The 12,041-nt window shown below is 37.0% G+C and overlaps 1 protein-coding gene across 2 annotated transcripts in view; it reads right to left on the bottom strand.

The window, feature by feature from the left end:
- The window catches only part of JAKMIP1 (janus kinase and microtubule interacting protein 1), a 148,891-nt gene that overhangs the window by 72,274 nt on the left and 64,576 nt on the right, over nucleotides 1–12,041 (bottom strand). For both annotated transcript variants that reach the window (XM_054066456.1, XM_054066457.1), the window contains exon 5: nucleotides 2,901–3,395. In XM_054066456.1, the coding sequence (XP_053922431.1) occupies nucleotides 2,901–3,395 (495 nt within the window). The remainder of the gene's footprint in view (nucleotides 1–2,900; nucleotides 3,396–12,041) is intronic.

Genomic DNA, 12,041 nt, shown 5'->3' with positions numbered 1-12,041 from the left:
TGTTACTAGCTATTTTTGCTTCCAGCTTCTTAGCTGCCAGCACACTGTGCCAGTGCACATACACAACAAGAATATATTGTCTTTTGTCAGGTAAAAAAATAAATTAAAAAAATCCATGTCAGCAAGCATTCCTTAAATTAGTGAAAATATATCACTGTTATATTAAGTCAATTACAGGAACTGACAAATTCCAATATAATTTCATACCGCACAGCAAAAAGTGTGTTACCTCTCTTTCCAAATAGCTATTTTATTTCCCTTTATTAGGCACTACGATCTTCCCTCTCCAGTCTTATTTGTATTGAGGCTTATTGGGTATTTTTCACGGCTCAATTCAAAATTGTGAAGACAATCTCAAAATTGATTAATCATATTTCTAAAATACTGACAGTTGTACAATACAGGCACTGCTGTTTATGTACACACTGTAATTGTATATTGTCTATCTATTCTATATATTCATAGAAAATTGATTTTGCTTTTTTTCCTTTCTCACTACTTTCTTTCTTGACAGGCAGACAAAAAATGCAAGATTTTATGCAAATTTGTCATGGGTATTAAAAACAATGATAAAAATATTGATTTTTTTTTCCAGCTGCAATATCTATATAAAATACATCTCCAAAACGAATCTGTGATCTAAAATGCAAAATAAATCAGCCAAGTCTGATGAGGCAATCAAACACTGAAACCTGAATTACTCTATCTGAATTTCAATTACAGTATGGCCAGCCTATTTAGGCTATTAATGTCAAAGATGCCGATTTCTTAATACTGCCATAAAAAACAACACACATACCAAAGAGCACACTAATTGAAGCTCAGTTACAGAACTGTGCTAATATGAATAACACTGCCTGCCATAGCCTTGTCGTTTCATCCCACATATATAGGAACTAAACCAATGGAGCATCTCAAATCCACAGCTGATACGGTTAATCTGAAACTGAAGGCAAGCATCCCTTGCACTAATTAAAACTGGGGGAGAGGAGAGTGGGAAACATGCTGATGATCTGATTCTGTAATCCTAGTCCCAGAGGAAAAGAAAAATTGTCTAGGAACTCTACACTATTTTTTACTTTGCCCCAGATTTAAAGAGTGCCCAATGCAATAACAACGGACTAAATTGCTATGAATTCCTAGAAGGAACATTTCTCTTTCATAAAAATAACCCGTACAATTTAATGAAAAAATCAAAATCCATTATCTGAAAGGAGTCAAGGCACTACCTTGCAACACCAGGCTCCTAATATTCTTTCCCTGTGCTTCTCCTGAGGCAGATCGGGGTGGGGGGAAGATATGAACACTTCCAGGAAAAGCCCACAAGACTTCCTCCAGGGCTGCAAGTAGGTAAGAGGAGTTATCTGCATACTCTCAAAATACCTTTTATTAAATGTACAGAGTAACGAAGGCCCAGTAAGGCTCCAATTATAATTCTAAATGAATTCTTGATATTACAGCAGGCTTATCTCTTGAAAGAGTTGTTCCTTTACAATACCACCCAAAGACATGGCATAGGTGCGTTTACTGGGGCAATCTGGGATGACAAAGTCATGGTGCTTTACCTCAACATTCCTTGGGTTTGTGAAGGTTAAATTTAATTAGAAACTGTTGTCTAGAAAAACACAGGCCACAACATAGCAACCTTCTCTCCTTTTTAACACTTTTAAAAATAATCTATTCTTTATAACGAAGATTTTTAAAATCTACATTTAAAATATGGAACAAAATATGAAAGAAACTGTGTTCACAGAAACCTCACCTTGTCAATCTTTGCAGTGGCCTTTAATTAATCTAGGAAATAATACCCCCGAGACGTTATCAAGCTCCAATTTATTTAAAGCATAAATATTAACTGCATTAAAAGCTTTGACTGTCTCAGACAGAAATACACCACCATTAAACAGATATTTCATGTTTGTAGCTTGCCCTCACCATCATTTTCCCTAAGGAATACAAGAAATAAGACAACATGCGTAAACACAAACTGATAAAATATTTTTCTTAAGAAAATAGATGTTTAATTCTGTTTAAAGTCCGTACTTCTTGATATATGATAATTATACTTATTATAATTTTAGATTTGATTTGCATAGCTTTTGTGATAGTAGCATATACATATAGATTGAAAATACCATGGTACCAAACAGAAATGTCATTTGATGATGAACTCTCTAAATGTACTACTGTGAACAACCCATCTTAGATTTTTTACATTTTACAAAGCTGCATAAATTGAAATAGTCAGGGTGCCTGCTGTAAGGAAATATTGTCTGTTTTTTTATTTTATACAAACAGAATAGGCTGTCATCTGTGCTCAAGGTATAGGGTTTCTGAAGTGTCAAAAAGCCTCCTGTCCTAGGCCCTAACTTTTTTGCTGCAATAGAAAAAACACAAAAATTTAAAAAAAAAAAACAAAATGGCAACAATCCTTAAAATCAGATGACCTGGATAATGAAACAGAAGAAGTAATGACACAGTCTTGTTTCAGCACAATATAAATAGAAAGCTTTCTGAAAAGTTAATTTTGCCATGCCTCAAGTGTGTTCCTGCATTGCCAAATGAGCCTAACCCATCAGCAGGAATTTGTAAAGAAACATAGTTGAGCAGGTGGGAAAGTCTATTTCTTTGATGTGTTGAGAAAATCCACCCTGAAAAGTGGGTGGATTCCATGTACTGGGACACAAGGCTTTGGATTGGATTGGGTTGGGCTAAACATGGAGCTAAGGTTCATCTATGCTGTTAGGAGGATAAAGTAGCAGAAATATTGGCCTGTTGTAGCAGTCAGCACTGATGAAAGATGTCACTGCATAAGAGTGGATTGATATTTGTAGGCCCATACAGTCACATACTAATATTTTCTATAAATTGAAATAAGCACACATTCCTCAATTACTTACCAGCCTGCGGATCTCTCTTTCACATTCCCGCTTTATTCTATTAATCTCATCCTGATGGGACTGATAAGCTGTGCGCAGGTCAGCAGCCTTCATTTTATCCGCCTGCATAATGTTGCTCAAAGCTTCTTCAAGCTGCTTTTTGCCAGACTTCAGTTCCAAGACCTCCTGTTGCAACTTCATCCGTTCACTATCAAATGCCTTGCGAGCCTCCTCCTTTGCTTCACTCAGCAGTGCCGTCTTTACTTTGTCAGCTGCCCCATCCCGCAGGACATTGACTGTTGACTGCAAACGCTGAATTTCTCCATCTTTAATTTTTACCATTCTTGCTACCTCCTGCTCATGCTGCCGGATCAGTAGCTCTCTGACACTCTGAAGTTCCTTCATTTTCTCCTCATGAAGCTTGGCTTTCAACTCAGAAACGTAGGCAGTGTGTTTGTGCTGCTCCTGCTCCCTTTCTTGCTTAACCTCTTGAATTTTCTCTCTCAATTTACCCACCTGGAACATCAACATGATATTGATTAAGTGCCATCACACATTTAAAAGTATCCAAGGGAGCTTTTTTTAAACACTATTACAAACTCATCCTGAATAATCAAAGGAAAAAAAAAGACTGCATACCTGACATCTTCTCTCCAGTAAACAACCAGAGAACCAAGGCTAAAAAAAGGCCAAGCGTGTGCACAATCTGCCATGGGGATGTGCTGTGGCAATAAACTCACCGCTTTAGGGAATAAAATAAAACCATGCAGGATCCAATCTAGTTCTCTCCTTATCTCCTCCACCAACAGACTCAGACTACTCTCATATGTAACTGTGCTCCACAAGCAGATGGAAAATGAATCAAACAGAGAGAAAAGACTTTGTGTTTATGTAGGGAAGGAAATGCTAGAAAAATCTCTAGTATTTGAACAATCATACCTCACGGATGCTCACAGAGACTTAAATATTCACATATATTCAATTAGTTTATTGTCACAACATCCGTCTGTGGCTAAGCACCACTATTTTACCACTGTTCTACAGATGGGATGATCAGACATGCATAGATTGATTTATCTAATTAACACACATACTGTCTTTCAGATTTGAGTCTTAAACTACTACACCCAAATCCACCACTTGATCTAAGGTACTTACTGCTAATCAGAAGATAAAGGATCTTGCCTCGAAGGAACAGAGAGAAAAACTCCTATCAACAAAGGGGTGTTCTTATCATAGACTAGTTTGGGATGGAAGGGACCTTAAAGATCATCTAGTCCCAACCGCCCTGCCATGGGCAGGGACATGTTCCACTAGATCAGGCTGCCCAAGGCCCCATCCAACCTGGCCTTGAACACCTCCACGGATGGGGCATCCACAACTTCTCAGGGAAACCTGTTCTCCAAAGAGAGTCTGGCTCGGGAAATCTGCAATTATCAATAGGAACATGGCAAATAAAAGCTAAATTAAAGGGGAGGAGGGAAGATTACAAAATGAGCCAACAGACTTGGTCTTCTGAAAAATTAAGTCAAGAGACACAGGCCAAACCAAAACTGAGGCTACTCTCAGTCCCCAAATACTCCAGGAAATATAGGCCAGTGACTCTACGGGTTGTGAAGGGACTAGGGGAAAGGTCTAATAGCCTGTTATAGTAATACCCACTGTGATGAAACCTCATTATAAAATGATGCTCAGCATCATGCTTTTTCCAACTGGGATTAGATATTAATTTAGAAGAAAGAAAAAAAAAACACAAAGGAGGGGAGAAAGGCTTGTTTCTCTATTACAGCACACCAAAAAGGCTAAACTGTATTTCAACATGTATAATGTCCATAATTCTTTCTACTGTCCCTATCACAGTGACTGCCAAAATATGGGCTCTATATGTTCTTCTCCTCTAAAGCAAAGTCAGAGGCAGAGATTTCAAAGACGTGTTTTAACCTCGAGTTGCAATACAATTATACACACAAAACATCACTTTGAGGGAAAAGGAGGCTCCCAAGCAGCAGGATCTTAGTCACTGTCACAATATTCCTAGACTGCTTGCATCTATGTCCTACAAAGGTGGGATCTATAGTCACAGAAAGAATTTAGTTTATGCTAAATTAAGCCAGAATTGCAACTTGTTTCAGATTGGTACAGAAAGGATGGGAGATCTCTAACAATATTCAGACTATCATTTACTTTGAAGGTTTAATTAAAACAAATTTTTCTTTCAATGGTTCTGGATTCAACAGTCAAAACAAAAAGTAAAGTGTTAATTGAAATCAATAACTATAGTTCAGAAACCTTAATTATTTTGTTTATTGAAATCAACTTGGATCTAAACAGGCACTTTGAGGTGTTTGCTTTAGGAAAAGCACGACCTCTTCACTTCAAAGCCTCAGATACAACTCATTCAACGAATACAAAATTACTACTTAATTTAAGATAGACCATAAAATGAGACCGACATGCTACTCAGCAAACCCACAGCACTGACAGAAGGATTTCCAGAGTTTGAACTTCACCTATAGTCAGACAGCAGAGACAGCAGAATTTCCCTGTGCAGAAGGTGCTATGGCCCAGTTATTTTCAACAGCAACTTTGAGAATTAACCAACGCAAACTTATCCTATATTTAAAAAATTAAAATAAAATAAAATAAAATAAAATAGGAAATAAAAACAAAAAGGAAATAAACTGGAGCAAGAGAGGGAAAGTAATCTTACAGATACACTGTGGACTAAACACTAGCTGGGAAAACAATATCATTACAGCTGTGGAAAAGGTAACAGCTCTGAATCAGAAACCGTCAGAAGCAGATTTTCTTGCACAGATATTGTTACTCCTCTTCAGGATAATTCAGATAACATATCTTTATGAAGAAAGATGGATTCATTTACTTATTTATTTTTCTCCCAAAATATTAAGTCTGGCTATTGGAAATTACCTGCAGGATATATCCATGTGATATTTATTCTGGTGGGATGATGTTTAGCTCCAACTCTGTAGTGGATAGCACTGGTTTTCAGTGCTTGCATTAGGGTACCCAATTCCATACAAGAGTTTAAGTCTCTCCCATCCTTGCTCACAGTATTGAGGTTGGACTAGATGATCTTTAAAAGATCCCTTCCAACCCAAACCATTCTATGATGCTATAATGAAGCTAAGCCACATACTCAACCATTTACTATAACAAGAGGATGAGTATTGATAAATTTGCCAACCAAGCAACATTCATTACATACTTAAATCTATTAATTATTGCCTTACTGATAAGCAAAGAAAAATGAAATAAAACTGGGAAATGAAACCTACTAACAGTGACACAGGAAAACAAGTTGTATGATGGCATATATAAACACACTTAATATACCTCCAGAAGTAGAGTAATTCAAAATTAGTCATATTGTATGTAATGCACGTAACTGAAAGGCAGTTTTCAATACAATACATTAATTAACATGTCTACCTAAAAGCATTTTTATATATGAGACAAAGATTCTGAAATTCGTGAGGAGTACAGAGTTATACAAAACGGCATACTTGCTCAGTCATACTGCCTTTCTCTGAATTGAGAGAAGGCAACATCTGTATGTATTGTTGCTCTCTGTGAGAATATATATTACACCACTCAGAGTAACTGAATATTATCATATATCACCAAGTCATTTTACTTACTTCGGCAAGAGCAATGTAAACAAGAAAATCCTTCTAAAGCCCTGGATTTTTGCACTGCATCTTAAATGACTATCACTCCTCATGACCCAGAAAATTAAGCATACTAATTCTCAAGGTCTTTAAAAAGTCTCTTCTTGTTATTGCTTCTTGTCAGAGAAGATGGGAAGTTAGATCTGTCCGATAGGTGTTCCCTGAAAGTCATCGTTCCTGCGCTCCCTCTGTCCCTCTCCCACACTCTGCAGATCTGTACATGTCTGGCTTCCAGAGCAACTAACCAAATGAAAATAGTAGTGTGGCATTTTCCCATATGCTTAAGTCTCAGTACCGAAATAAGCTTAAACGTTAAAGCAATTTGGCCTTTTTTTAGCTTCCAGCACTCTTTTTTTTTTTTTTTTAATGAAGAAAACTGTTCTGTTCATAGGCAGAACGTGAAGCATTGCCAAGAAATTAAACCAACAGGAAAACAAAGTCAGGCAGGATATCAAGGCACCAATAAAACAGGTATTTTCTGCACTTCCATCCCGCAGATGGCTATAAAAGGAAAGTACTGTTGTGTTCCCAGCAATCTTCCTTCACTACCATCAGGGTCAAGGTGTTTAACTGAGTATCTGAAGACTAATGAGCTGTTGCTAGGCCACTGGGAAAGCTCTTCGTGAATACGTAATTTGCAGCTGCGTGAATCAAATTGAAACTGTAGGTGTCACCTCCAGGTAAGCAACTTTGTTTGCTTCATCTTTTTATAGTTATCTATAAAAAGGGCTGATATTGAAAATGGAAAGGAATCAGTTTTGCAGTCTCCAGTCATATCAGAAATCCACTTGTGGGAGCGGGGGTGACAACAGGACAATCCAGGTCTAAAAAATTCATCCAGCAGATATGTGGCCCCTACTTAGATTAACTCTAATACATCTATCCTACGTCCAAGGATAAGGAAAAGAAACAATCCCATAAGCTGCATCTCTGAAAGACACTCTACACACTGCTACAGCGGCGAGTTGAGTAGAAGCAGCAGCAATAAACTACATCCCCTTCAAACTCTAAGAGAACTTGTACTCTGCTCAGTTACACAGTTTAACTCTATCAGACAAATGAGCACCATACAGTTGCTCACTCACTCTACCCTCTCCCTTTGGCATCAGGAAAAGAACTGGAAGAATAAAAGTAAAAATGAAACTCATCGATTGAGATAAAAACTGTAATAATTAAAAAGAAATATTTTTTTTAAACTGTAAGGAAAAGAGGGAAGAAAATAGAGAGAGGAAAAGAAAACCCAAGAAAGACAAGTGATCCAAATGGAAACAATTGCTCACCACCATCTGATGGTGGTGCCCAGCCAGTCCCTGAACAGCAGCTCCTCTACAAATCTCCCCCCAGTTTTACTGCTGAGCATGACATCCCATGGCATGAAATATTCCTTTGGTCAGTTGGGGTCAGCTGTCCCCACTGCATCCCCTCCCAACTTTTTGTACATCCTCAGCCTTCTAGTTGGCAGAGTAGTGCGAGGAGCAAAAAAGGTGTTGATTCTGTGTAAGCACTGCTCAGCAGTAACTGCAACATCCCTGTATTATCAACACTATTTTCAGCACAAATCCAAAACACAGCCACCATGCAAGCTGCTATGAAGAATTTTATCTTTATCCAAGGCAAAACCAGTATACTCAGTCACCATTTTTTCACTCCATCTAACTCTACTGCTTGCTTCGTTTATCTGTGTTCTTACTCATTGTTCCTTCTCCATAGCAAAAAGCCTTCTGCGTTCACTCTTTATTCTGTTGACTTTCATAAATATTCTCTTCTTGCTTCCCCATTTCCAGTAACAAATAAACAAACTCTCTAAAAAGAATAAAAAATAAAAATTCAGCACCTTATCTACTATAATCTTTCTTGCCTCAGGCATTTCCACTTCTGATAATCCTTTAACCTGAACTCTCAAGATTATGCGACAATCACAGAAAATGTGTTTCTGTTCATATCTGAACATCTGAAATTTAACTCTTTTCCCTGTGCTATATTAGGATCTCCTAGAAGCTTTTGAAGACTGCAGTGATTGTCCTTTCATTCTAGACTTAAATAGTTTGGATATATAATTTTATAAGACACATTAGTTTTAAAGGCCATACTGACTAAAATTTTCCTATAGATCACACTGTAACATCAAACTTCTTTAGGATCTTTTGCACTGTGTTTTCTGTTGACCTCTCCCAACATACTACCATCTAAAAGGTTTAATTATCATACTTTCTCATTGATTCTTCCAGATTAATGATAATTATTACTTAATATCTATCTACTGATGTCTCATTCCTCTTCAGGGTCTATTTTACCTGAGTTAGAAATTGCATTTTCATGTCTAGCATATTCAATCATTTAATAATTATTAATGCTGATTGAAGTTACACTGTTACATTTATTTTTAATAACTTTGTTACCTGCCATCCAATGATGGACAGATGTCCAAAATTCTCTCAGTTTTTTAATTTTCTTATTGAGAATTTTCATTTATATATCAAGTGCAGAGAACAGCCGAATTCAAATGCCCTTCAACTGCTGTCAGGAAATGACCTACACAAAGGGAAGTGTTTCTTTCCAATCCCAGTCAGTAGTGGCAAGAGCAACTACACATAGTTTTACCAATACTTCATCCATTTCTCTGCTCCTGGAGGGTTGCTATATTTCATTCCCAATTACAGTATCCTAATGACTCCTTGCTATTCAGTACACTTACTGTAGTTCAGTACGTGAACCAGCTCCTTTCTTATTCCATACATAGCATATAGGAATAACATTCTTATATATATATGTATACAGTATGTCTGGATTCTCAATTCCACAGCTGTATTTAGAGTTCTTCCATACATACTGGCCATAACTCTTTTCCATATGACTTTTTCATGCCCAGTAAATAAAGATGTTTTGGTAGTATGACATGCCATTTCATTTTCTAAAATTTCATATCTTGAAAATAGATTGGGTTTTTTTTTTTTTAAACTTACAAGGCATCACTGTTACACACAGATTCAGCATCTGACATTAAAGCTCAAAAAAAAACCCAAAAAATCTGGGAAAAGCATGAGGACTTTCAAAAACAACCTATAAAATTGTGAGGTGATACAATGGCAACTGAGTTGAAACATCTCGTTTATCCTAAGCCCCAGATGTGTTGTGATGTCAGCTCTATAAATGAATAGTCATAAGCAGAATATGGATATTTAAAAGTAATAGCAGAACTGAGTGAAGATGGAGCAATAGTGACAGCGAACACTGTGAAACGCCAGGAACAAAATACTATCTTCCAATGTTTGCTAACCTTCTCAGTGGGAATTGGTACTTTGGAACACCTGTTCCTAAATACTCATGAATCTCAGCACACACATTTATTTATAAAACAACTGAGCTGATTCACATTTTCTTGACTCTGACTGCCAAGACCATGCTCATTCACTGCAGCTCCTCATGTTTGCTTCACCAGACTTTAAGGTCCTGTTGCAGTAAGTCCTACCTCCATTCAAGTTAAAGTAAGTAAAATTGTGCTTCATTTTGTTACTCGATACTCAAATTATGGACATGTCCCAACCAAACATTTCCACTAGCAGTGAGAGGGCAGTACGTGAGCCCACGTTCAGTTTATGCATTCCCTTCTCCAGGCTCTCCACAGATGGCAGCAATCCTACAATCCCAGGAAGACACACTACATACCAACAGGCTGCCTAAACACATCAAACAAGTGATCTCAAAACAAAAGACAGTAAGAGGGAACTAAGTCAGGCCCACAACTTTTACCTTACCCTTAAGGCAGAATAAATGAATCCAGCTGCTCATATTCCAGAGGCCCAAAACACCACCAGCAAGATCCACAAAGATGAATATTCAAAGAACTGCAAATCTATCAACTTTAGATCAGGTATTACATAAACATGGAGCGGAAAAATTTTATAGGAGAAATTTCTTTAAATGACTCAACAACAAAATTAACTGAAAAAATATGCACCGAGTTTTGGACGTCTTTTGGGTAAAATTTTATTCCAAAGAAACCAGTATTTTGGCTGGCAAAAGTATGTTAAGGCTGATTTCCACGTGTGACAAGTCTCATCTATTAGAAGGCTCTTCCTCAGATAAATCATTAATATAGGAATACACGCGAGGGGCAAAATAGTTTAGGAGAACCAGATTAAATGAATCGGCCCCACAAGAGTTTGTTACCTTTCCTAATACAGTTTGTCTCTCTCAGGCCAGAGCGCTGTGGCTTTAGCAGCTTCAATACATTCCCTCTTACCTCTGTGCCAATAAAGGTGTCTAATTTATTTAGAATTCTCTAGGCACTGTTTCTATTTTTCTGATATTTAGCCATAATTTCTGTTTGTTTTGTTACTCATTTTTAAGTTGCAGTCTAAGGAAGAAAAAAATCTCTTTTGCTTTACTTTACTCATCTTGTCCGTCAAGGCATCCCGTCGCTGCTGCACAGAGCACAGGCTGTTGCCTTGATGGTGGGAAATGAACTATATGGCACAATTCCAGTTAAATGATTTAGAGTAAACAACACAGCATAGATGTGGGAAAAAGAATAAAGAACTCTTCCCCCTCGAATCCTTCCAGAAATGCACTCCAACATGCCACAAAACTTACTACAGGCTGCTCTGTATCATTAATAAGATTTTAGAGCACTTTGGCTGTAATTTGTTGTATTCACCTATTCATTACATATGTGATCTCATTCATTTCTCTGCAAACATATGCACACAATATACAGATGTGTGTCTTATAGCAACCTCAATAGTCCATAAGATATGAAATCCTCAAACTGTAGAAGATGAACAGGTAACCAAACTGAAGCAACTCTTACCAGACTGGGAATAGGTAAATAAGCAGGCTAGTCACACAAAATGTTCCCACAGCTGTCATAGTCGTGCACTACACTTTCTTTTTGGTTGAATCAGAATTAAACTTAAAACTGTTACAGGTAAAGCATCAAACTTGGAAGCATATTAGGACTAAATTATTCTTAGGGTGTAATCAAGAGATTTTTTTTAGAATCCGAGTATTTTAAACACTCAAAATTAATTCATTCTTCTGTCTATGGCTTAAGACAACTTTATAATTATGTGCTGGTTTTAATACAGTTAAAAGATGATAATAAAAATAACTAAATTTTCACATAAAAAGTGACACAGAATAAAACAGGAAATCTGACAAAACAACTAAAATGAAAAATTTATTAATGTAAATGTAATGTATCATCAGGTCACAAGTCTCCTTCCAAACAGAAGCACTGAGATGCCAAAAATGATGGTGAAAGAATACAATTTACCAGTTGGTAAATTCAGCTTTAGAGGATATCAGCCACTACTAAATTTCATGATGTGTGGTGCTTTTAAGAAGCAGAAATAGTTTGTGCCACTCTAATTTTATAATTTATTCTCATTATACCAAACAAGAGTAGGAGGAGTTTGGTGAGGAAGCTTATAGCAAAAAAACCTGACTTTTCTGTTCACTCATCAATGCT

Source organism: Cuculus canorus, chromosome 4 (assembly GCF_017976375.1).
Source record: "Cuculus canorus isolate bCucCan1 chromosome 4, bCucCan1.pri, whole genome shotgun sequence".
Lineage (NCBI taxonomy): Eukaryota > Metazoa > Chordata > Aves > Cuculiformes > Cuculidae > Cuculus > Cuculus canorus.
The sequence above is the reverse complement of the archived record's forward strand: the minus strand, read 5'-3'. Positions and strand labels throughout refer to the sequence as shown.